The 27,337-nt window shown below is 36.9% G+C and overlaps 1 protein-coding gene across 2 annotated transcripts; it reads left to right on the forward strand.

The window, feature by feature from the left end:
• The first annotated feature begins 4 nt into the window (after positions 1–4).
• On the forward strand, positions 5–26,461 carry LOC130929347 (homer protein homolog 3-like). Of its 2 annotated transcripts, none has more exons than XM_057856441.1 (10): positions 5–225; positions 306–354; positions 1,693–1,849; positions 9,560–9,691; positions 9,789–9,893; positions 14,950–15,083; positions 20,533–20,689; positions 24,839–24,946; positions 25,033–25,113; positions 25,204–26,461. In XM_057856441.1, exons 2-10 carry the CDS (start codon positions 332–334, stop codon positions 25,387–25,389), a joined length of 1,083 nt encoding a protein of 360 aa, XP_057712424.1. In that variant the 5' UTR covers positions 5–225; positions 306–331; the 3' UTR covers positions 25,390–26,461. The 2 variants fall into 2 exon arrangements, with proteins under 2 accessions (XP_057712424.1, XP_057712425.1); XM_057856442.1 differs by having other exon boundaries at positions 14,971–15,083.
• The last annotated feature ends 876 nt before the right edge of the window (positions 26,462–27,337 follow it).

Consider the following 27,337-nt stretch of genomic DNA (forward strand, 5'->3'; position numbering starts at 1 on the left):
TGAGCACATCAGGCAGCTCTGGCGGCCGGCACGGAGCTCTTAGAGAGAGAGGAGAGGAGAGGGGGGTAAAGGCACGAAAATACTTGTTTTTTGCCCCAAAATGCGCACCTTTTCCAAGCTTTGACACAGCAGAGCAATCACGGCACCGCAGAAAAGAAAGCATCTTTACTCTTGGAAAGTGGAGACTGAGAGGCAGAGTCATTACAGAGACTATAACGACATGGGGTGAGTTGGGAAGGAATTTATTTGAAAGAAAAAACTGAGAGAATGCTATCAATATAACTTGCTGCATAAACTCTCTTTAGAAAAGAAGTGGTGAACACTTTTTAAGATGTTTCCCCATCACAGAGAAAGGTAAGATCCATTTTTTGTTGCCTTGGAAGTTCATTGACTGCAATAAACGTCCATTTCATTTGGAGGGCTTGAAGCGATCGTTCAATCTGAAACGTGATGACTGACAATATGTTTCATAGACAGAATTATCTGAAATAGCCTTCTCGTGTTATTGTGTTAAGCTGCTTAGAATCCTGAGCTACAGCATATATGACAGTAGTTCTTTAAAAGAACAGCAGCGTTGCAGTCTGGGAATTGTAGGTACCCTAAATTTTTCATATTGTAATTTTTAACAATTTAGTAAATCTACAATGATCATATTTTTCATGTGATTGTGAGAATTTCATCGCTGTGATGTTGTTTTAGTTATAATATTTTTGGATATTAGAGATGCCGCAAATGATTATTTGAATAATCATAGCCTATTGAAATTATTTGTTTAACTGTTGTTGTTGTTTTTTGAAGATAAAGCAGAAGTTTGCAATTAAAAAAAAAATCATTACAAAGACAATCTGCTTGATTGCAGAAGTCAGAGAAATTATATAAAAAATGTAGTTACTCTTATTTATTTATTTTGAATATTTTTTAGGTTAAATATTTTTTAATTCAACTAAAACAGAATATTCACAATAAATGTGAATAAATAAAAGTAAAATCCTCTGCTGGTATCTGAAGAAATCTGAAATTTGCCAATTTTTTCTTTAATCGATAAATATGTTTTAAATTAAAAAATATAAAAAGGGAATATTTACCGTTTTATTCTTTTTAATATAAAATATTTTTTTAAAGCGAAAATAAAAAGTCAATAGAGAAAAAAATTAAAAACTTTTTAGACTTTATTTATTCACTGTATTTTTATTTACATTACATTAAAAAGAAATTAATAAATAACTAAATTAGCGTGTATTTATTAGTAAGAGGCCGAAAAACGGGATTTGGACCACTTCGAGGTCAACAAATTTTGAGGTCAAAACTTTTAATCGACTATCACAATAGTTGTCAATTAATTTGATAATCAATTAGTTGTGGATTAGTCAATTAATCATCACAATCAGTTAAAACGCATTGGACATTAAGATCAAATGAAAATTGATCTAAATAAATTTATAAAATCCAAATTTCACATTTTTACTTACAAACTCTTTCAGTGACTTTGACGATGATAAATGTCTTGACATGCGGCTCTTTTTATCTGCTGTGAATTGAGTGAATGAGTTTGTCACCTGTAGTCATCCAATCGGTTTCAACTAAACAATGAATGATGTTCATTCGCTGCCATCCGTCCAACTTAAAATGGATTGGACGTCTATCGCCTTCAATGGCACTGAATGAGTTAACCTTTCTGTTATTTTCCTCTAGAGAGCAGCCAATCTTCAGCACGCGGGCTCATGTCTTCCAAATTGACCCGACCACCAAGAGGAACTGGATCCCTGCAAGCAAACATGCAGTTAACGTGTCCTTTTTCTTCGACTCCAATCGCAATGTCTACCGTATCATCAGCGTGGGTGGCACTAAGGTGAGAGTACAGGTCTCAAACTCAAGGCCCGTGGGCCTATTCCTCTCTTCACATCATTTTGTGTGGCCAGCGAAAGTTTATCATGCGCACTGACTTCATGTTTCTCACTACAATAATAGAATATTAGTTGTTTTTTGGTTTTTTTTACCCCTTTTTAAATCCTATTATTTTGGTTGTTTTCAATTGTTATTTAATTACAAAAAACAAAAAATAAAAAGAGAAGATATACTTATTTTCCCCTTTAAAAATGTAAATTGCTTAAAAAAAAAATAACAATAATAAATAAATAAAAATGTACTAATGAAAAATTGAAAATTGAAGAAATTTCTTTTCCCTTTTGTAAACAAAACATAAAACAAAAATATTTCCTATTTCTTGTTTTTCCTCTTTTGCTTTTTTTTTAATTCACCTCTGTGAAAGTGAGAGACATTCAATCCTTTTTAACTGGGATGAATGGCATGAGTTGTTTACTACCATTGACGGTGATAGATGTCCAATCCCCTCAGTCAAATTGGATTGACGTCTATCGCCGTCAATAGCAACCAATGAGTTACAGTGGTATGCATATTTTAATGAGGATACCACGCAAACAATGACAGAAGGGGGAAAATAAATAAGTGAACTCTCTGCCGAAGGAGACTAAAAGAGCAATTGAAAACCAATTTTTAGCAAACATTTTAAGTCAGGTGTGTGCCCAATCACTGATGAGTGGTTTAAAGCTGCTCTGCCCACTATAAAACACACACCGGGTAAGAATTGTCTTGATGAGAAGAATTGTCTGATGTGCATCATGGCTCGGTCAAAAGAGCTTTCTGAAGACCTGTGATCAAGGATTGTTGATTTGTATAAAACTGGGAAAGGAAACAAAACCATCTCTAAAAGTCTGGATGTTCATCAATCGACAGTAGGAGAAGTTGTCTACAGTTGGAGAGAGTTAGGCACTGTTGCTTCTCTCCCAAGGAGTGGCCGTCCACCAAAGATGACGCCAAGAGTTCAGTGCAGAATACTCAGAGAGTTAAAAAAGAACCCTAGAGTGTCTGCTAAAGACTTACAGAAATCACTGGCACAGTCCAATATCTCTGTGCACACATCAACTAAACTATGGCCAAAAATGGTATTCATGGGAGGACTCCACAGAGGAAGCCACTGCTGTCTAAAAAAACATCGTTGCTCGTTTAATGTTCGCAAAAAGGCACTTGGACACTCCACAGAAGTTTTGGCAAAATATTTTGTGGACTGATGAAACCAAAGTTTAATTGTTTGGGAGTAACACACAATGTCATGTGTGGAGGAAAAATGGAACAGCTCAGCAACATAAACACCTCATCCCCACCGAGAAGCATGGTGGAGGGAGCGTCATGATTTGGGTCTTTTTCGCTGCCTCAGGGCCTTGACAACTTGCAATCATTAAAGGAAGAATGAATTCAAAAGTTTATCAGGATGTTTGGCAAGAAAACCTGAGGCCATCTGTCAGACAGTTGAAGCTAAAAAGAGGATGGATGTCTTTATTGTCTTAGACAATGATCCAAAACACAAAAGTAAATCCACTTCAGAATGGTTTCAGAGGAACAAAATTATTATAAGTTAGTTATAAGTTATTGCTACCAAAGGGGGGGAGGCACAAAATATTTAAATGTGATGGTTCACCAACTTATTTTTTCCCCCTTCTGTCATTGTTTGCATAATATCCTCATTAAAATATGAAAACCTATAAATGTTTGGTTGGTTTTAGTTAAAGCAAACACTGTTTTTTTCATCTGTGTGATTTTGACAAAGATCAGATCACATCTAATGGTGATTTCATGTATAAATGTGAGAAATTCCAAAAGGTTCAGATACTTTTTCATACCACTGTAAAAAAGAAATATGTAAATAAATTAGGAAAAGAAAACAATTTGTATTGAGAGGCTCAAAAAAGAAGAGTTGGACAATTTTGGGGTCGATGAATTGACTATCAAAATAGTTGCTAAATCATTTGATATTGATTATATTTTTATTATATATCATTACAATTATAACAGTAAAAACAATGAATTTACATGTTTGTTAATTTATGAACTACCTTTAAAGCTGTAGTGTGAACTAATTTCTTCACATGCCAAATAGGGTCACAAGTAAAGTAATTAAACATTGTCCACCAAATAAAGCATGAAAAAATAATTTATATGTTGTATATTTGACAAAATAATCGCGTTTCCGAAGTTCGAGCCTGAAAGGGGACGAACCCGGAAGTGATACGTCACACCGGGAACAGCGTTGGCAGCTCCATACATACGGCCGCCAAATAAAGCCCTTCAAACAATGATTCAAACAGTGATATAAGCGATAGACCGAGTGCAAGGGAGGAGATCCAAGTTTTTGAAGAGTTGGAGGAAGAAGAGGAGCTTGGAATTTTATGTTGGATCTAACATGTATTAGCCAGACGCTAATCAGAATGCAAACAATGTACCTAGACTACCTGACATGGAATGGATACAAGACCCATCGAGATTACAACATTGGTAAGATATAGGCTGTTATTATTTTTATGATTTGAAGATGCAGGCATTTGCACATAATGTTATGTTTTTGTCTATCTGATGACATTGTTAAAAAAAATAATAATCAGACTTCATGTTAATTTTGGCAGATCCGGCAGCTCTCGTGCATATAAAATAATAATATAAAAACGTTGGGGGGAAAGAAGGAGATGAGTCTTCGGTGGCTTTCTCCACTTTATTGTGGCAACAATAAGAAAACAAAATAATAGCGGACTGCCGCCACATTCCACCGCGAAGTTTTGCTTCTCGCCGATCTCCTCCTCACCTCCCACTCCAGCGTCTCTTAAACGGATTGTGCATAGTGTCTTGTTATGAGCTTTTTGTTTACAAATGTATCGAACACACGACGCGCTGACAACCTTGTCTCTTTATTACCACATGGAGCAGTTCTTATGGAAAAGTTAGAACACAGCTCGGCACAGCTCTCGCCAGGAATTGGCGTCTAATGGCGTGAGGAAATGTGTTTTTTTCACACAAACGAACAGATTACAAAGCACCACTTCAGTGTTGTCCCGAGACTACATTTCCCATGATTCACTGCGTGACCTTCGCGCTCGCTGATTCGCTGCGAGATTGACTCAATGGCTACGCTAAACCAACACGCTATTTTTCAGCTGTCACCTGTCAGCGGCTCTCATAGCTTATACTGTTCAATTCCACAACAGTAGGCAGCTATGCTTTGACAAAGTCATCAGTCATCTATCCAAAAATCACACTTACTTTTTGGCAAATCCTTGATCATAAGCAGACCGGTTAAGGAAGCAGGCATCTTCGAAGTGTTTGCAGCAGAGAACACTACTCGATGATGGCGTGAAATTCATTCGCTTCGTGCGAACGAAAGATGCCCTGCTATCCTTTGGCCACTCATACAACTTTTCTTTTGAGTGAGAACAAAACATCGCCACACACCGCTGTGGCATCTTCCCGAGAAGCAATGCAGCAAACAATACTGTTCTATGGTGGACTCCCCTCGCACGTCTAGGTGTGACGTAATTTCCGAAGATTTCCGAAGATTGCCGAAGAAAAGCATTTTCGTTGTCAAGGGCGTTGCTATGGGTTAAACAAAGAATCTGGAAGGGTTGCGTTAAAAAAAATAATGAAAATATGCTTATAATTGTTTAGCCATTGATATTATTCAAAAACATGGTTGGCCAACCTTACTTCAAAGTTCCCCTTTAAAGCTACTAGTAGGGAAGGTTGTTGATACTTTGTGTGTTGTAAGTGATAATATGCTAAAATGTTTGGGTTGGTAATGCCAAAACAGCTCATTTCTCGAACGACTCTGGTCCATCAAGTTAAGGCAAGACAAATGTATTTTATAACACAGTTCAACACGAGGTCATTCAATGTGCTTTACATCACACCCATCAGCGTCAATGACAGCCACTGAGCAGCGGTACATGTTGCAGTCAGTTGAAGTGATTCAGATTTTCGAGTATTTCTTGATAATTAGTCAATTTGTAAAGAGGAACAGTCCAAAATTTGTTCTGACAATTGTGATGTGCTACGACTGGCAATGCTTGAGTTGATTTCATGTTTAGTTCAACAAAAACGTAGAACTAAATCAATATTTGTGTGGTACTAGTAGACGAATACTACTTTATTGCTCTAGTCTCGCGATTTAGATGAAGCGCAAATGAGATTTCATGACGGCTTTATGAATAAATCCAGTCACCCTAATTATTTGGCTCAGAAATATAGCTAGTGTTTCCTACACTCTAAATAAAGAAACAATACAGCCTGGCTTTTCTGTGGCTGATCTGGATTGAGATCACGAAGGACACATCAAGCACTGAGAGGGGGAGTGGGGTGTTTATCTGATCTCTTTGCACCTCCAGTCTGACCCACATTGCAAAGCTGTGTGTTGCGGCAGCAGTGCGGTCAACGGCCCAATCCTGCCATGTCTTTGCCTCCAAGTGTAATCTCCACTCTTGCTTGCATCCAACTTGTTATGTCATTCATGTCAAAGCAGAAGACTGACAACATAGTCGGTTCATGTTTTTTGGGGTGTGTGGTGGGGAAAATAAGGACATGGAGAGAACAGCTTCTTCTAATGCCCCCTCTGACCCGCAATTCCAGGATTTTTTTTTGTAGCACACAGAACTGACGTCAGGGGCTTTATAAATAGTTTTGCTCTGATATCTCTTCATCATGTGCTCAGGGCCGGATGAATTGGCTTCATCCACTGAGACTGCCGAAGCTAACGGATGTGCGGCAAGGTTCTCTGGCATTGTGGATTTACAATGTGCATGAAATCCTCTTATGACAAAGTTTGGGCGAGGAGGGGTGGCCGTGAATGATCATGCTGTGATCATGTGACAATGTCAACATACACAACAAATGTTGGCTGTGACCTGAAATCAATAGGAAGTTGCCTTAAAGTCATTTTGTTCAGCTTTATTCTGCTTCGTTCTACATTATTTCACTACATTAGTCCATAATATTGACTTGAAACATTTTTTTCTCTTGTTTTTTTTTTTTTGCCTTTGATTCACTATTAATTTTATTTGTAACATATTAATGTGCACTGTTAACTGTGAAGCCCTTTTGTGATTTAAGGCTATAAATGAATTTGATTTGACTTGATTTTAGACCACTTAGACCACTTCTTGTTAACGTTGGGCCACTTCATGTTGATAATGGGGCATTTTCCATTTACTTTCTGTTGATTAGGAGCAATTCCGGGTTACATCCCGATTCCAGGTCACTTCCTGTTGATTTTTTCAGGAACATTGGGGTACTTTCTGTTGAAATTTGGAAACCTATTGATTTTGGGGCATTTTGGGTCACTTCTTGGTGATTTTGTGTCACCTTTTGTTGATTTTTTTAAGCAGTTCTAGGTCACTTATTTTGGGGGGCATTTAGTATGGAGGATCAAAACTGCCAAAATTAAAAATAAATAGATAAATGAATAAATAAGTAAAAGTGAAAATAAAAACGACTATTAATATAAAAAAAAAGAAAAAAAGAGATTATTCAAAGAGTACAAATGAATATGGAAATAAGTCAATAAATTAAAGTAAAAACAACAATTAATATAAGAAATAAGATTAAATTATTTCAAATACCGTATTGGCCCGAATATAAGACGGCCCTGATTATAAGACGACCCCCCTCTTTTTCAAGACTCAAGTTTGAAAAAAGACTTTTTGAACACCAAATTAATTTTTATAAAGAAAATAATTACAGTACATCCGAAACAAATGAGTATAACAATATATTTGAGAGAAAAAGCATGTTATTTTGCCTCATTCAAATCTTGATATCTGAACATTTAAATATGTAAACTAAAGTGCACTCACATTCGTAAATGAATGGCTTCTAGTTTTTGAAATGTAAATAAACCAATCTGTTGTGACAAAACAACAAAATTGCAATAACTGCATTAACCATCAAAGTGAAGTCTAACTGTAACTGTAGTCTTGAAACAAAATCTGAATAAGGAAAAACATTGCAATAAATTATTGTAAACTGGTTAAACTTGAGAGTAGCTGAGATCTGTCATGACAGAACATCGCTTCAATGATATCTGGCGCCATCTAGCGTCATGAATGGGGAGCGTAGCTGAGATCTGTCATGACAGAACATCGCTTCAATGATATCTGGCGCCATCTAGCGTCGTGAATGGGTATGACGTATGACGATTATAAGACGACCCCCTCTTTTTCATTCTTATTTCAATGCAAAAAACACCGTCTTATATTCGGGTCAATACGGTAAATACAAAATAAATGTGGAAATAAATACACAAATACTAGTAAATATGTATATATTCAGTTAAATATCGCTCGATAAATAAAAGCGCTTTGCTCTCATATACTGTAAACGTGAAGAAAGACTTTTTTTTTTTTTTACATCAAGGGGTGGTCCTAAGTGTGTTGAACAACTCACCTATTGGTCAATCGACCAAGTAAAACAAAAAGAACAGAACGCGCTCATCATCATAAAATACAGTACAATGATTAGTCAAAGCTAGCTGTTGCAGACGACAATTTGCCTTAGTGGTTAGAATTTTCAGTTAATGCTAGCGAATACAATAAGCATCCACCTTAGTGTAGTAGCGCTACCCATTAGCATCTACATAGCAATAGCGTCTATGTACATAAGCAACCAGTCATCCAAACAAACAGTTCAAACCAAGGCCGCATAGGACCGCCCCCTCATTTGAATAACATTTTCTTTGTATATTCATGCAGACAATGAAATTGATAAATATGAGATCAAAGTGCTTTTATTTCTTAATTCAATATATGGCTGAAAACACTCATGTGACTTGGAGTTCCGCTCTGAGACCCCCAATTTGGGCAAATTTCAAAATTGTCCTATATGCATGTGTGATGCATCACTGGAAAGCTTAAAATCTGTTTTTTCTGGGGGAAGAAAATTTGAACAGGTGGGCATTTTAAAAGAAAATTTTAAACTGCGAAACCCTAACTGTGGGTGAGAGCATGTGAGAGCATAATTAAAAACGGCATGATCTTAATGAGATATTATTGCATACTTATCTCGTTTCGATCCAAAAACTCCTTGTATCATGTATCACCGAGTTTCAGGTCACAGCTGTGAATGGCCACAGCCGGATTGACGGGGGATTTTATGGGTGAAACATGGTAAAATAACAAGCGTCGCGATGCAGAAATCGTGACATCAAGGAGTGGTTGAGATTTTCTTTTTCATATATTTACCCTTTTAAACGTTTTTTTTTGGCTTGATTATCTATCATCTAAAATATCGGGGGAAATGCGACAGTAACAAAAAAAAATACAATTAAGCGATAGTTATGAGGTATATCAGTCACTTATTTACAGACACTATTTTTTTCATTGCGACGTAATTTGTTTAAAAGTTTACAAGTGAATAATTTTTTTAAGTCGTTTTTTTTTTAAATAAATAAATATTAGATATCTATCAATGATTCTGTGCTGAAAATGACAGAAATTTTGAATAATAAATATAATTACTTTTTTTTTTTTTTTTTACTCTGATTTGTTTTTCTCTATTTCCATGTTTATTTTTTTATCTTTGAATCTTATTTTTATATTTATAATCATTTTTATTTTCACTTTCACTTATATGTTTATGTCTAATTTGGGCATAATTGGTCCTCCACAATTATATAGTGCAATAACTTTATTGTTTGACTCCTGCTGAAATCTTTCTTTCTCCTTAGGCAATCATCAACTGCATTGTTACACCCAGCATGACGTTTACAAAGACGTCCCAAAAGTTCGGGCAGTGGGCCGACAGCAGGGCCAACACAGTCTACGGTTTGGGTTTTGCGACGGAGCAACAACTGCACCAGGTAACAGCACCTGAATGGATGCAAAACTTCATCTTAACTCATTCATTGCCAGACATTTGTAAGCATTTGAAATCGTTTTTTTTTTCTGTTGGACAAGTTCTCAGATAAGTTCAAAGAAGTGAAAGATGCCGCTCGTCTGGCAAGAGAAAAGTCACAAGATAAAGAACTAGCCAACACGGCCCTCAGTATCGCTGCACCTCAGGTGAGCACAGTAAGCAAAAAACTTGTGTCCACTTATCAGTCAGAGAAGTTAAGAGAATGAATAGCATGCTGTGAGCGGTAAGAGAGACAAAAGAAAGATGAAGTGGGTCATATATCTCAGAGGGGAGCGACAGTGAGGAATGTAGGGCGATGGTAAAATTATCCCGCCAGCTTCCTCCTCACTTTTGTCACTTCACAGCAGCAAGATCAATTAGGAATAATTAACAATCAGTACCAGTGACTTATTTTAGTTGAGCACCTTCCATTAATAAATAATAGAGCTGAAAATGTGCCTATATAGAGAACACCACTCTCTACAGCCAGGAAGATTAGAGATCAGCTATTTGTAGTCACCAATAGAGGTCTTAAAGCAACACCAGGTAACTTTTCCACCTTTATAAAAATATTTTCAAAACATTTGTGATTATATGTCTTTTAAATCTTGAGGGGGTCTGTATCGCTTTCACCGGCACTAATTAACTTTGAGGAGGGTGTCAGGAACCTGCCACACACACCAAAAAAAAATACAAATGTGCTAAGCACTTTACGGCATACGCTTTCGCGCAAATTCTGCAAAGATGGCAGAGCAACAAGAGACAAAAAGTTTTGTCTGAGGAGAAAAAAAGGTAGGCTACCAGGATATACAGAATAAATGTTTGCCTGGCTTTCACTAGCTGGCATGACGTCCCACCCAACCGAACTCGTCAGCACTGACAAATCTTTTACCGCATACAAGCAGGAAGGATTGTCTCAAGAGTGATTTGGTCGAGGATTCAAGGTAGAGGATTCAAGGTAATTATTATAAAAAAGAGCCTCATGCATGCACTTTCAACTTAAAAAGCTCTTTTTGTGACAGCCGCCACATTGGATTAAACAATAGCGTAATTTTAGCTAAAAATATTTACGTAAAATGAATGATAACTGCCTCTTTTTTGCTTTTAACTCAGCCTGTCACGATATGCAATAAGTCAAATTATTGCACGGTAAATAGAAATGAGGGCGGTAATTTTCGCGGCTGCGATTTATCGCCACATGCGTGCGTGCATACATTTGCGCGTGCGTGTGCTGCGTGCACTCGGCAATAGGCTTTCCACCCGTCCATTGAAATAAGGAATCGTTCCGAATTTGGAAATAAAATTTGCGTTCCGTATTGAACCAATACGGAATATATATAAATAAATACATTTCTATGCATTTTAAGAGTTTTGGGAATGTCCCTTTTTTATTTCGCCAGAACAGCTTTGGGCGTGAGGGGGGCATCCTTTATTTCTATTTCTGAAAGGTGGCAAGCCTACTCGGCACACGTGCGTGTTGATTTCATAGGAGACTATAGTAGCTTCCACAGATGTTTATTGGCCATCAACACGCCGCAGAATTAAAGTTCAGACATACAAAATAAGGAAACACTTCTATGTTAAAAACTGTAAAACGCTATCATTGCTACATTGAGGCTAATGGAAAAAAGACAATGTACTAGCCACTTTAGCCTGCGATAAAACATTGGCGCTCTTCTCCACAACGCAACATTTCGGTTAAAAGGTGACACTTAAACATGAAACTCGCTGGATTAAAGAATTTGCAAGCGATAAGAACAAAAGGAAAAAAAATCTATTTCTGATACCACATGCATGACAAAGTGCACTTTGTTTTTGTTTCTTTTTACTGAGTGTAAAGCTTCCGGTCAGTGGCTTAGCAAAAGTACTTCCGGTGAACATTTCAAAATAAAAGCACGTCATGTTCAGATTTCTGGAGGAATTTAAAATGACAACCATGATGAAAAATCTGATTGGCAATGATAATATGATGTAATAAATGATAATAATCTGTCTTAAAATTTGTTGCATGCACACTTTGTAGGACAAGATGACAGTCATTTTGGATCAATTTAACACTTTTAATGGGCTCTAATTGTCGGACAACAAAAATGACATTGGGTTTCTCACCTATTTCATATTCTGCACCTAACGAACTTTAAAATGACTCATTATGCGTTGTGTGTGTGTGTTTTTTTTAATATTTATAAATATTGATATAGTTTTTATTTGTTTTATTTAAGAATAACAATTTTTTTGCATTTTAATATATGATTTATTAGGATGTATTGTCAGTATATTCATGGTTGAATAGGAAAAAAAAAACAAACAAAAAAAGGCAATAATATCGCATATCGGCAATAATTTATGAGACACTATATCGTCTACTAAAATTTGGTATCTCGACAGGCCTAATTTTAACCAAGAATCTAGACTTCATATCTATAGAAATTCCGGTGGTGTATGCATTTATTTACAAGAATTTTCAACTTAATAAGCACTTTGTTTTGGGATGGCCTCCATGTTGTATCCATACACAGTAGTGTAAGTTTACATTCAAATGATCAGGTAATTTTTGGCTAACTGCCCGTTTTTGGAAAAAAGTAGTAATTTGGTAGTAATTTCTGCGTCCATACAAAAAAAAAATCGGCTTTTACGTGTGTTATTTTATGTAACATTTCAATCTAAAATTGATGAGGGCCACATAGCCAGGAAGACATGCTTCCGTGTTGAGTCAATAGTAAGATTGGAATTCAACCTAAATAAGTTGTGATTGTATATAGAAAAATGCAAATTATGTTTTTGTAAAATCAACATTTTTCTGCATGCTGCATTCTGCAAGTGTTAAGTTTCTGATGTGAAAATTTTATTAGCTGTTGAAAACTTGCACTAAATTAAAAAAAAATTGTTTATTTTGGGCAAAAACTTATACATGTTATGTTAAATATTGCTATTGATCCTTAAAATATAGGTGATTATCTTTGCATTTGGTGGTTTTTGTGCATCTAGCATAAAATTTGAGAATTTTATAGCCATTTTAAGTTTTGCTATACTTGTATAAAAAATAATTAACCAGGATTTTTTTAGGGAACGACTGAATTTTTTTTATGTCGCTGCTCATGGAGACTCATATATGCCTAAGGGGGAGGTGCCTGTTTTGGTTTTAGCTTGCTAGCAGCTTTGGTTTTAAATATATTTGTATTTTAAGTTTTTCAAAATAGATCGGCCCCTACAGATCGGCCCCGAGCCCCATGTCCCATCAACTGGTATTCAAGTCTATGGGCAAAACACTACAGCTTTTGTCCACCGGCATCGTTAAAATCGACCAAAACTAAAAAGTTACAAAGTGTTGCTTTAATTCTCTTTGTAATTTTTGAATTATGACAGCTTTTATGTTGACATATTTTTTTCTTTTGTTTTGTCTACTTCGTAATGACTTCGTAATGGATTTCACCAACAGTTCTCACAGGTGAGTAGCTTTACTGAGTTATTTATTAAAGGTCATTTTAAACCAAAGTGGCACAGTTAGCCATCTTTCAGTCGTGAGGTTTTGGTAATATCAGCTTAATTTCCAATGACATATCTGTCAAGGAAATTCAACTTTGAACTCCAAGACAAGTGTTACCTCGATAGCTCGATTACAGAAATGAATATGAGCCCAACCATGGATTGCTTTTCTTCGAAGGCTTTATAAACAAGAGCTCTTGGGTACAAAATGATGCGACCCAACCAGAAGCTGTAATCACCCAGAAAGTACGAAGAAGTACAATAGAGGCTGGACATTTATACTGTTTGAAATTGCGCTGCCGAAGCCGACAGTGAAACGAAACTTACTCAGAAACGAAACTCATCATCTCACAAACCTGGGTATTTTTCCATACAAAAGCATCTTTGAGCTGAGACCTTGAGCGCTGGTCCCGGCTAGAACGAAAATAAGCTTAGTCTGATAAACTACAGTCCCTCATTGTATTCATTCAGGGCATATTGAAAAACGCAGGAACATAACAGTCCATATTTGGGCATATGGTGATACAGTCTGCAGTAGTCAAGGCACACTCAACAGATTAATGCTACAATGTTCTCATGCAAGTATAACAAAAAACATACAAAATATAATGTATAATGGTTGTGTTTTAAACATGAATAAAATTCTCTCACAATATCAACCATTTTGTTATACCGTTTCATCTCTGAAAAATTTGCCACTTGAAGTTGGATGCTCCATACAACTTGGCTCTCCAAAATTAACAACAGACTAGTAAAATTTTGACAACAACCCTTCACTTTTGCTTAGCAACTAGATTCTTCTGTGGAAGAAAAAAATAAAATGAAGGACTTCCAACCACTATCCCCCTCTCTCACAGCTGCCAAGGGCACCTCATTTTGGGCTTGGCTTGTTAAAAGGGTCAGTGACAAATCCTGCTTCTTAGGTGAAAACTCATTTTTGACCAAAAAAATGACGAAAATGGTATTCCAGGCAGATTGAGTGGCAACTTTTTGCGGGATTTATGGACATTTCTGGGGGGAGTGTCATTTTGTGACTTCAACCCCCTACATGCAGCTCTTATGGCCATCAAGGAGGCCTGATTTCGGGCTTATGTTAAATGCAGTGACGGTGTCAAATCCTGGTTTTCAAATGATAGTCATTTGTTGAACCAAAACTCCCTAAAATGGAGCAATCTAAGGTGGATTATTTGCCGCTGAATAAGTATGATGTTCCCTTACAGCTATCATGTGCACCGAACACTGCCAATTCCGTCGTAAGCCCAAAGTGGTGAGGGACTTGTAAATGGGCAAAACAGACGTTGCTCACGAAAATGGACCCAAAACCAAATATTAGCATGCGTATCTGTTGATAAAATGTAATAAAACTGAGGAGTACGGTTAAGGTGCTACCCAAATTACATTTCTGGCACATTGAACACATTCATGCACCTTAAAAGATGAGGACCAAGAAATGGCTCATGGATGGGAAATTTTCACAAGTTGGGTCAATCCGATCTGTGAATTAAACTTGTATCGGAACCCAATACAGATACTGGATCAGACTTGTATTTAATGATAATAAAACTTTGGATCAGTAAATGTAATATTTCTGGAAATTGAATTAATAAGAAAAAGCCAGCTTTTTTAAACCATCACTTTTTGCGACTTATTTGGCAATCATTCTCTAAGATCTGCCTTTAATATTTTTTTTTTATTCACGCCTTGCTCGGCGAGTGCATTTACTGATGTGTTCCTCAGGACCTCTCGGATGACCTCCAGTCCCCTCCAGTCATGTGTGTGAACGGGCCTGAAGACAAGCTGTTTCGCAGTCAAAGTGCAGACATCACGCTGTCCTCTGAGAAGGAGCGCATCAAAAAGATGCTCTCTGAGGGGTAAACTTAACTTTTCTACACACAAAATACAATGCACACTTTTTATTACGCTCAACCTCATTACCATGAAAGGAATACATTTTGGATCTTATCAACAAAAGAGCAGATAATTGTCTTTCTGATAGTTGGTTATGAGCTTTGAAAAATGTCATGAAAAGCACTTTGATTCCAACAATGGAAATTTTATAGTGATGACCTTGGACATAAAAGTTGGATTTAATGAAGTTGTAACATGCAAAAAAAAAAAAAAAAAAGCAACAAAAAAAACTAGAGAATACACAGATACACACAATTGTGTACAGTTTAAGGTTATTTAGTTTACAAAAGCTAACAAAAAAACTAAAACATTGTTTTTAAATGAAATTTCAATTACAGAACAATAAGATTTTTTTAGACACCAAAAACTCACTAAAACAGCTATGTTCATAAACATATGTACATAAAACTGAAAACCAGCTATTGAAGAGAAAATGCATTTTAGCCCATGTCCATTAATTAATAAAGAAGCTTTTATGGGTAATTTTAATTGTACGTATTCATTTCGGCATGGACAGTTTTACGACAATTATTTCACAAGGGACAAATATCCACACGAGAAACAAATACTAGTATGAAATGTAAAAAAAACCTAAAGCTAAACATATTCTAAAAAGAAAAACTATAAATACATGGAACATCAATTAAAATTGGATTTGAAAAATAACATCGAAATGAAATTAAAAACTACCGTAACGTTCGGACTATAATCCGCTACTTTTTCCCCTCATTTTGAATCCTGCGTCTTATAGCCCAGTGCAGCTTATTTGTGGATATTTATGGTTTAATAGGTAACACACATGTCATAAGACCGTCATATTTATGATATGACACGTTCATGGGCATTAATGAATGCCCATTACAGATGTCAAATTTTTTCACGAACATTTATGTTTAGGATCTTTTACAGTGATCCCTTGTTTTTTAGGGTTAATGATGACAGCGAAGTAAAGGCAGAGCTTTTTTACATAAAAAAAATACATGTACTTTGTGTGTGTGTGTTCATCGTATTTATTCAGATTTAACAGCATTTGAAAGAAATACATATAAAACATATTTTTCCCTTTTTCCCCCCAAAGTATAATTCAAAAACAAACAAGCAAACAAAAAAAACCTCAAATGTATACATTTTAATAAATGGTTTTTAAGCAGTGCAAATGTAATAATTATGATATATGTAAATGAGATATACAGTATATAAAAGAAAACAATGATTTGTACATGTATACATTCATATATCTTAACATTTTTAAATACTGTATTTATTTATTTATTTTTTAATAGAAAAAAATCCATGATGGACTGAGGGCGCGAAATTTGAAGCGCAAAGTAGCCAGCGACCACTGCACATCTATTCAAAAGTGAGATAATTTGCAGAATGACACTTAATGACAACTGTCATAAGCATTCATTAATGCTCATGACAGTGTCATGACATAATCATGGCAGTCTTATGACAGTTTTATGACACCACTGTCAAATAAACTGTTACTGGCAAATATGTTTTGATGTAAATAATACAGTGAGGATAGCTGCGGCTTGTAGTCCGATGCGGATTTTCAATTAACAAATGCCATTTTCGTGTCAAATTATGTGGTTTGCGGCTTGTAATCAGGTGCGCTTTGTAGTCCGAAAATTACAGGTATGTATGATCAGGGTACCCGCGGGTTATTAAAAGTATTAAAAAAGCATTGAATTTAGTTTTCCATTATTAAAGGTATTAAAAGTATTAAATTAGCTGTCGTAGGTCTGGAATTTTTTCACCGTGGTTTTAATTTTGAAGAACATCTCAGTGCAACCTAAATTATATCGTTTTTTTTTTTTTTTTTTTTTTTTTTTAATCCATTACGAAGATGATACGTAGAATTTTTACGATGCACTGCACTACAAATCATAATGCACCTCGTGCGTGCGTGCTGTTAGCATCATTAGCATCAACATCACAACAGCAGGCAATCGCACAGTACTGTGTGCTAACGTAAGGAACTGCTCAGATGCCTTAGTTGTTATGTTCGACGAAAGCCTCAACAAGACAACCAAGTCCAAACAGTTGGACCAGCATGTGAGGTATTGGATTGGCGACCAAGTCGCATCCAGATACTTTGGGTCGCAGTTTATGAGTCATGCGAAGGCAGTGGACCTGCTTAACATTTCAAAGTTGGCAAATTCTCCAATTAAAATGTGTTAGATGCAATAATGTATTTCTGCACGGTTTGCCTTTCGAATGAATGTGAATTTCGTAGTTTTGACTCAAGAGTTAGCCATGTTCAATGGGCTATTGGCAGGTGCACTAGCCTTAGCATGGATAAACCGAAGCCGTAGATCCACCATCACCCTCAGATACAGAACACGGTTGACACTATGATTGGAACGAGTGCGGGGTAACGTTGATCTGAATAACATGGCATGGTGATAGGCAAATTATAATGTAGATGATAGTAAAACACCTCCTGGTATATTTAAATGTTTTTCTTGATTGAATAAGAGTATGGATTTTCTCTATCGGATTAAAAGAAATGTCTTCAATAGCTAACAAAGGATTCATATGTGTTTTGTATACTTCTTGTAATGTGATTAGAAAAAACAATTACCAAGGGAAATGGTCATGTGTAGCTTTTTTATTTTGTGGTAATTAATGGTAACCTACTGCCATTTAGTGGCTGTTTTTTAAACTTTCACTGCCAATTGCAAGATTTTCCCAATCACTTTACAGTTAAGGTGACCAACTTGACAATCACCAACCTACCACCTTGACTTGGTCCTCTTAAAAGGGAAACCTGTTGTATTGCAAATGTAATTTCTGAAGTTGCTTTACAAAAATAGTGTAAAATCCATTTTATCCTGGGGGAAAAAAATCTGAAAGACCTTATATTTAAATGTGTTTTAATTGCATCTTCAGTAAATGTGCATTCTTTTGTCAAACACACTTATTAATTGAGGTTAAATTTGATGTTCAGTGCTTTATTTTTTTAATGATTCAATATTATCTAAATAATGGGTGCAAGAAAAGTATTAATTTTCAGTTGAAATGGCATTAAAAAACGTCTTAAAAGTCTTGAATTTAGATTGATCAATCCTGGGAGGACCCTGATGATGCAAAAGCCATAACTATTATGACCCAGGTACAGTTATGCGTTCAGTACGAATTGAGCCAAGTTCATACCAAATTATATGGTACATAAATATCTTACTGTTTCCCTTCTCCGAGAAAAAAAAAAAAAAAAAAAAAGGGAAAACATTTTTGTACTGCAGAAGCAACCAAATAATGAGCTGGATGTTAATTGTAGCGTATAAGCATTTATTGATTTTTTATTTTTTATTTTTTTTAATACAAGCTCTGTTCTCTCAGTGTATTGACAGGATTATGTCACGGTTGAATTAGTTTGCCGTTATTAATTTGAACAGGTTTTTTTTACTTAACCCATTATCAGGCACACATAAAACTCATTGGCTGACACTGATGACACTGGACGTCTAATCCATTTTGACTGGGAGAGGATGGCAACGAATGATGGATTGGATGTCTCGTGCTGTCAATGGCACTGAAACATGAGGATTCACAGCCAGTCCTCGTAGTTTAAGTGAAGTGGACATGCATCATTCATACAACAAAACTAAACCTACCTCCCGCTTGTTCTTCTGCTGTACTTCGGCAACGTGTCAATCCTTGGATGCAAACAAACCTGAAAAATTACCTCACCTCTGTAAAAAACTTGAAAGTTGATGGTGATAAATCTTGCTGTCTGGCGTTGTCCAGATATGTTGCCTCCCGGCTCTAAAGGACCAAGAAAATGTTAGATTTGAAGCTAGGTTTATGTACAACTAGCTTGGCAAAAAAGAACACGCAAGATGTTGATGTGGTTTTTGTGGGGGTTCGTAGCAAAAAAAGTTCCTATCTTTTTCCATTCTTGAGAAATCAGCATTAGAAAAAACCTTAGTTTGAGCAATTTTCCACTTTCTGATGAAAAAACTGAGAAATTGAGCTTTTTGTGAAAGCATACATTTCTAACATAACTTTGACTTATACACAGCTATTTTTTGCTTTAGTTACATCCCAAAAATATGAATAATGTTTTCCTTTTAAAAAATAGTATACACAACAAGACAAATAGAACTTTTGATAGCAAAGTAACAATTTATTTACACATAACTAACTGAAAGATGACGTTGTTCTGGCCGCGACAACCGGTTAAACTTTTCCCTCATCACCGTCTGTCTCATAAAGATGAATTTTTTGGAGTCTCTGCGGGCTCTGCTCGCAAGCAGCACGAACTCAAAGACATCGTCCGCTGCACTAGTGGTCCTGATCGTTCTGCTCGGTCGTCCAGCGCCTGGGATCCCGGGCGTCCTTCCGGTTGTTCTGCTCGGTCATCCGCCGCCTGGCACCCATTCCGTCGCCTTCCGCCGGCGCACGGCCGTTCGTTGCTGTTGAATCGGGTTGCGGGTCTTACCAAATGTGCTACTGCCCTCCAGTGGCCAGTTTTATTGCTTTAAAATGGATTTTCAGCTTTGTGCATTGGAGCTAAATTGAATCACGACCCAGAGATGTCTTTTTTGAAAGGAAAAAAACAAAACAAAACGTAAAAGACGCATAAGTACGTCTTTTTGACACTGAAACAATTAAAAATCAAACGTGTTTATACATTTTTGGGAGCAAATGATTTGAAAATGAACTTGCAGGAAAAATGCAGTAAATTTCTCATACAGGTATTATGTTATGACACGGCGAGCCATCAAATATGGATGCAAACACAGACGTGGACGTTTGTAGTATTTATTATTACAAAACGAGAACTAAGGGAGCACACCAGAAGACGTAAGAAAAAAAACAACAAAAATGGTACGACCCGAGTCGGCGATAAAACCAAGGGGAAGGCAACAATGGCCAGAAAAGGCACTAACAAATAATAGCAGAGTCCAACAAAAAATACCAGCACAACAACAATGTGATAACAAAGAATACAACCGTAAGTAGGCAATAGCTCTCCAGATGAAGCACACAGCGGTAAGCAAGCAAGAAGCAAGCAATTGTCCGACACTTACAGATGGTGACAGGCGTCCTTAAATATTGAGCGTTCCTAATGTGCCAAAGGTGTGTCGAATGGCCCCGCCCATCTGGCTGAATCAGGTGCTGAATGAAAAAAAAGGAACTGAGAACACACGCAAACATGACATATTATTCTTATATTTCTGCATGTATCTTAATTCTATTTAAAAATAACAGCCTACATGATCCAAAATGTAATGTCCACGCATGTAGATGCCAGGTCTTTATGAAGCTAACCAAAAAATAGTGACTTGCCCAATGAAGGTTATCACCATACAAACTCACAATATACCCCCACTTCCAAAAAAAAAAAAAAAAAAAAAAAAAAAAAAACGGCCTTTTAACGACGTTTTTGCTTGGCGGCAGGTCCATCTGCGAGATGAACCTGGAAGCAGAGCTCTTCACGCTACAAGACAGCAACTCCAAATTAGTGGCAGCATTGCACGAGGCCAACGCAAATGTGGAGCAGTGGAAAAAACAGCTCCTCGCATATCAAGGAGAAACCGAAAGGCTCAGAGAGCAGGTAAGCCGAGCTGCGATTTCCTAATTTGCTTTTTTTCACCACAAGTTTTCAGTGTATAGACATTTAATCCCTACGGAGGCTTTTATGATTCAATCAAATTTCATGCTCCATTCCAATGAGTGCACACCGCTCACGCCTCCAAATCATCAATAACAGCTTTACTAAATTTGATCTTTCCATTAAAGCTCAGCCCCGCAGTATCGATCCTCGAAACGTTCATTTCCAGCACATACGTCATTTCGGGCCACTTTGAGATTTTTGCCAAGTGAGACACGACACGTCTCTTTGGTGGCCGAGCAAGAGGAAAGAGGAGTTTGTAGGACAGCCATATCCTACTTTGGCTGGCCCACTTAGGACCAAAAAAGAGAGCTCACCAGAGGGAGCTGACATCTGCTCATTTTCTCTTCTTACTGCCATGTGTAGCTCCTTTCAGGCATACTTGACTTGAACTCAGTGAAGACATGTTGGCAATCAATAATCATGTTTCAGAGCTAATTTCAAGGCAACTGCTACTCTACTATTATTTGTTTAACACTGTGCCAAAAATTCTATTTTTTCTACTAGCAAACTCACCTCAGTTGAGCAATTAACCTATTAGCAGCCAAAAATGTTCCCGACCCCGTTGTAGCATCTACAAGGACAACGCCAACTTGGTGATTATATACACACTCAGCCGGAAAACAGTACTTTATTGTCAATAAATTATAGCCACCTGGACGCCACGAACTGTACGTATGTAAAAAAAGTTATCTGAGAGTTTAGAGGTCGCTTGCCGTTAGCATTAGTCTAATGCTAACGCAAATGCTCTGGTAACGCTACGAATTACATTTAGTGTGTGATGATCGATCACTCACTCACTCACTCACTCACTCACTCACTCACTCACTCACTCACTCACTCACTCACTCACTCACTCACTCACTCACTCACTCACTCACTCACTCACTCACTCACTCACTCACTCACTCACTCACTCACTCACTCACTCACTCACTCACTCACTCACTCACTCACTCACTCACTCACTCACTCACTCACTCACTCACTCACTCACACCTTTAAAGCCTAAAGCCTTATGACATATTCTCTCTGGCCAAGAAAACATAGCCTGGCCATAGCACGTCAGGAGAGTCACAACCAGACACTGCTACAATGCAGGCTATCTACCCATAAAATGTCACACTTGTGAACATGTGACGGAAACTACAGTGGTATGAAAAAGTATCAGAACCTTTTGGAATTTCTCACATTTCTGCATAAAATCACCATCACATGTGAGCTGATCTTTGTCAAAATCACACAGATGGAAAAACAGCGTTTGCTCCAACTACAACTACCCAAACATTTATAGGATGTCATATTTTTAATGAGGCTAGCATGCAAACAATGACAGAAGGGGCAAAAATAAGTAAGTGAACCGTCTGCCTAAGAAGACTTAAAGAGCCATTGAAACCAATTTTCACCAAACAATTTAAGTCAGGTGTGTGTCAAATCACTGATTAGTGGCTTAAAGCTGCCCTGCCCACTATAAAACACATACCTGGTAAGAATTGTCTTGATGAGAAGCACTGTCTTATGTGCATCATGGCTCGGTCAAAAGAGCTGTCTGAAGACCTGCGACCAAGGATTGTTGATTTGTATAAAACTGGGAAAGGATACAAAACCATCTATAAAAGTCTGGATGTTCATCAATCGACAGAAGTTGTCCACAATTGGAGAGAGTTTTGCACTGTTGCTTCTCTCCCAAGGAGTGGCCGTCCACCATAGATGACGCTAAGAGTTGAGCGCAGAATACTCAGAGAGGTTAAAAAAAAAAAAAAAAAAAGGAACCCTAGAGTGCTAAAGACTTACAGAACTCACTGGCACAGTCCAATATCTCTGTGCACACATCAACTATATGTTAAACTATGGCCAAGAATGGTGTTCATGGGAGGACTCCATGAAGGAAGCCACTACAGTCTAAAAAAAATATTATTGCTCGTTTAATGTTCGCAAAAAGGCACTTGGACATAGAAATTTTGGCTAAAATATTATATGGACTGATGAAAACAAAATTGAATTTTTTGGGAGTAACACACAATGTCATGTGTGGAGGAAAAATGGAACAGCTCACCAACATCAACACCTTATCCCCACCATGAAGCATGGTGGAGGGAATGTCATGATTTGGGGCTGTTTTGCTGCCTCAGGGCATGGACAATTTGCAATCATTAATGGAAGAATGAATTCAAAAGTGTATCAGGATGGTTCATTCATTCATTTATTTTCCATGCCGCTTTTCCTCATGAGGGTCGCGGAGGAACTACGGCTAACTACGGGCAGAGGGCAGGGTACACCCTGCCAGCCAGTTGCAGGGCACAATGAGACATACAACCATTCACACAAACTCATACCTATGGACAATTTAGAGTGTTCAATCAGCCTACAATGCATGTTTTTGGGATGTGGGAGGAAACCGTAGTTCCCGGAGGGGAGAACATGCAAACCCCACACAGGAAGAACCCTTAATCTCAGAACTGTGAGGCAGATGTGCTAACCACTCAGCCACCGTGCCGCCTGTATCAGGATGTTTTGCAGTAAAACATGAAGCCCTCTGTCAAACAGTTGAAGCTAAAAATAGGATGGATGCTGCAACAAGACAATGATCCAAAACACAGAAGTAAATCAACTTCAGAATGGTTTCAGAAGAATGAAATACACGTTCTGGAGTGGCCAAGTCAAAGTCCAGCCAGGCTTGATCCCCATTGAGATGCTGTGGCATGACATGAAAACAGCAGGTTCATGCCAGACATCCCTGGAATCTGACTGAACTACAGTTTTGTAGAGAAGACTGGGCCAAGATTAGTCCTGATCGATGTGCCAGACTGAGCTGCAGCTACAGGAAGTGTCTGGTTGAAGTTATTGCTGCCAAAGGGGGGGGGGGGGGGGGGCACAAAATATTAAATGTGATGGTTCACTTACTTATTTTCCCCCCTTCTGTCATTGTTTGCATACCACCCTCATTAAAATATGAAAACTTATAAATGTCTGGGTGTTTGGTTTTACTTAAAGCAGACACTATTTTTTCATTTGTGTGATTTTGACAAAGATCAGATCATATTTGATGGTGATTTTATGCAGAAATGTGAGAAATTCCAAAAGGTTCCGATATTTTTTCACACCATTGTGTTGAGCATTTTCTTCTAGTCTCATCAGACAAAAGCTGGCATTGGTCTTGTTGTTTCAGTCCCCGAAAACACGTTTTTAGCTCATGATCGTCTCGTTATCGTCATGAAGAAAAGCTTTCTTTGATTAAATGTTTTTTTAACGTAATCATTGATGAAAACACAGCAATATGGCAAAAGGTAAAATGGTTGAAAATCAATACTAATGTTAGATTTTTCTAAGTAGAGTAAAAGCTAGCAGTTTAGCTAGCTGTAAATCCTGATCGAGTGGATAAATCTAAAAAGTGAAGAAAAAAATGTTCTTTTTTGGATCATTTGCACAACACAGTTGAATGACTAACAGTGTGACATTCAATCAATGGTAACAATGTTGTAAAATATGAAAAATTTGCTCTTCCCGTTCTTTTGGAAAACTTATGTAAAAATGCAGCGTAATGTGTTATTCGTTGCTTTCTTTTACCATGCTAAAAAAGTTATAAATATTATTTTGAAATACAGTACTGTGTTATGTTAATGCAAATGTTCCCACAGTTACAAGAGATGGACATGAAGAAAAATAATACCAAAAATGAAGTTAAATGTAATTTTAATGGTTTTATTTGAGAGTCTAGAGAAAATGTACATTTTACTGGGTACTCCAGACTTAATTTCTATTTTTTTTTTTTTTTTTTTAATTTAAAGCAATATTACTCTTTAAATTTTAATTTGGTAGTCAGAAACTGATTGGTATAGTATTTTGCATATATATTAATTACTATTTTGAATTATTTTTCAATAAAAATTGAAATTCTGAACTAGTAGTACAAAGTATATGCACAGAAGGCCTTCTAAAATCATAGGACAAGTAACTGTGATACCAGGGTTTCCCCTTGTCTTTAATAAACCTGGTGGGCTGCCAGGCTTTTCCTTCAAATTTTTAGGGGGAAACCTGAATACGTACAAAATGAGTCTCATAAATAGCAAATTTGTGTTTGTGTGTGTTTAGGTGGCCGACCTGGAGGCTCACGGCGGTCACGGCCCCAGTGACTTACTGAAAGATGAGTTGACACAGTCTCTGGAGGAGTTGGAGGCTCTGTTGAAAGCCAAAGATGAGGTCAGTAAACTTTCAGCGGTATTAAACCAAAAAATTATTGTAATGCTTTTTTTTTGCTGTTGTTATTTTTTCATGATTCTTGGCAGGAAATTCACATTTTGCAAAGCAAAAAGTCAGACTATCATGAGATTGAGCGGGATAGAGATCAAGCTATTCACAGATTACGGGTAAGAGAAAAAAAGTATACATTACTGCTTATTATTTTTAGTTTTCACTTTAACTTTTTCAGTATCTTTGCCGTTGCTTCTCATTGACAGGAAGTTGAGATGCGCAATTCCGAGTTGGAGCGTCGCATCCAGAATACGGAGCAGAACTTGAGCAACTCGCTGGGGGATCGAGACCGCATTGACACTGAGCTCCAGAGAGCTATCGAAATTTTAGACATCAAGATCTTTGACCTCAACGACCTTCGCCAGAGCTTAGTTAAACTCATGGACAAATAAAAAATATAGAAATGTAGAAACAGGAATTTAAAAAAAAAAAAGATCCAAGGAACCATCTTGTCTGTTGGGCTATCTAGTTTTATTCGTCTGATAATGCAGTGCTGCTTCGTGATGGTTAACAATGCAATAACTTCAATTGACTTGCAAGCGCAAGGACAACTGGTGCGTATAGTTTTACATTAATTATGCTCATTGTGTTACAAATTGCATATTACGGATAATAAGAGGCCTTGTTTTACTGTATAAACTGCCTTGACAAGCATTCAGCAGCATAGAAATACAAATACACCCTTTAAACATTAGGAAAGCAAATAAGGAACATAATATTACATTGCATTAATTTGTGTTAAGAGTTTATAAAAAAAATAAGTTTTCATTTGCTTTTAGTCGTTATTATGCTTCATTTTGGGCGGGAGGGGGGTGGGGGGGGCATTTACTAACATCCCAACTATTTGATTTTAAAAGCTATTGGTTTTCATTATCACTATAATGGTGTGCGTGGAGTTAGAATGGCATTCGCAGCTCCTCAGCTAATGCTGATTAACTAATTTATTACATGTATATGCAGGGGTTGGACAAAATAATGGAAACACCTAACACTTTGGCATCATAATTATTGAACTTAATTGTTAAAGACTGGCATAAGGAACATTCTAATGAAGTTGAGCATCTCGTATGGCTGGCACAATCCCCAGACCTCAACATTATTGAACATTTATTGTCAGTTTTTGAAATTCAATTAAGACGTCGATTTCCACCGCCATCGTCTCTAAAAGAGTTAGAGGGTGTTCTAACTGAAGAATGGCTTGAAATTCCTTAGGAAACAATTCATAAGTTGTATGAATCAACACCTTAGAGAATTGAGGCTGTAATAGCCGCATAAGGCTTATCTATTAAATCATATTAAATTAGTTTTTGTTGATTTTTTTAAAGGTGTTTCCAGTATTTTGTCCAACCGCTGGATGTAGTTCTCAATGCATTATGTATGTAGAATTAAAAAGAGTCATTGAATTAGATATGATTCTTTAGGGTGACGTAAGAAAAATAGCACTGTATTTGGTGAAACACAGAAAATAAAGACACCAAAGATAATCTGATTTGTTTTCTACTCATTGGATGTCTTTGACAGCAATAGCCGTCCAATCCAATATGACTGGGTGCAACTTGCCTTGTGCATACTGAAAGATAAAAATGATGCAACATTAATTTCAGATGTTGTATATGGCAAAATCTCCGCTGTGATGCATTCAAGATCAGATCTTGTCATTTTCTGCACATTTTCTGTGGAGAAACATAACAGTGACTTGATAGAATGTATTTTCAGAAGCTACACAGACTGTATGTATATATATGGCTGAAAACACTCAGGTGACTTGAAGTTCTTGAAGCTCTGAGACCCCCAATTTGGCCAAAATTCAAAATTGTCCTGTATGCATGTGTGATACATCATTGGAAAGCTTAAAATCTCAATTTTCTGGGGGGAGAAAAAAATTGAACAGGAGGGCATTTAAAAAACAAAAAAATTAACAGCAAAACCCTACCTGGAGGTGAGAGCACGCGACAGCAGAATTACAGACGCCATGATTTTAATGAGATATTATCGCGTACTTACCTTGTTTCGATCCAAAAAGTCCATGCATCATGTATCATCGCGTGTCAAGACACAGATGTGAATGGCCACAGCCGGATTTTCGAAAGATTTTATAGGTGAAACACAGTAATATAACGAGAGTCGCGATCCAGAAATAGCACACATCAAGGAGTGGTCGAGATGTTCTTTTTCATATAATTAACCCTTTAAATGTTTTTTGTTTGTTTCTTTTTTTTTTCCTTTGTTTGGATGGATTATTCATCATATATCGGGGGAAAATGCGACAGTAACAAAAAAAATACAATGAAGCGATAGTTATGAGGTAAATATTTGTGCCTTTTTTACAGACGCCATTTT

This window comes from Corythoichthys intestinalis, chromosome 14, assembly GCF_030265065.1.
Source record: "Corythoichthys intestinalis isolate RoL2023-P3 chromosome 14, ASM3026506v1, whole genome shotgun sequence".
NCBI lineage: Eukaryota > Metazoa > Chordata > Actinopteri > Syngnathiformes > Syngnathidae > Corythoichthys > Corythoichthys intestinalis.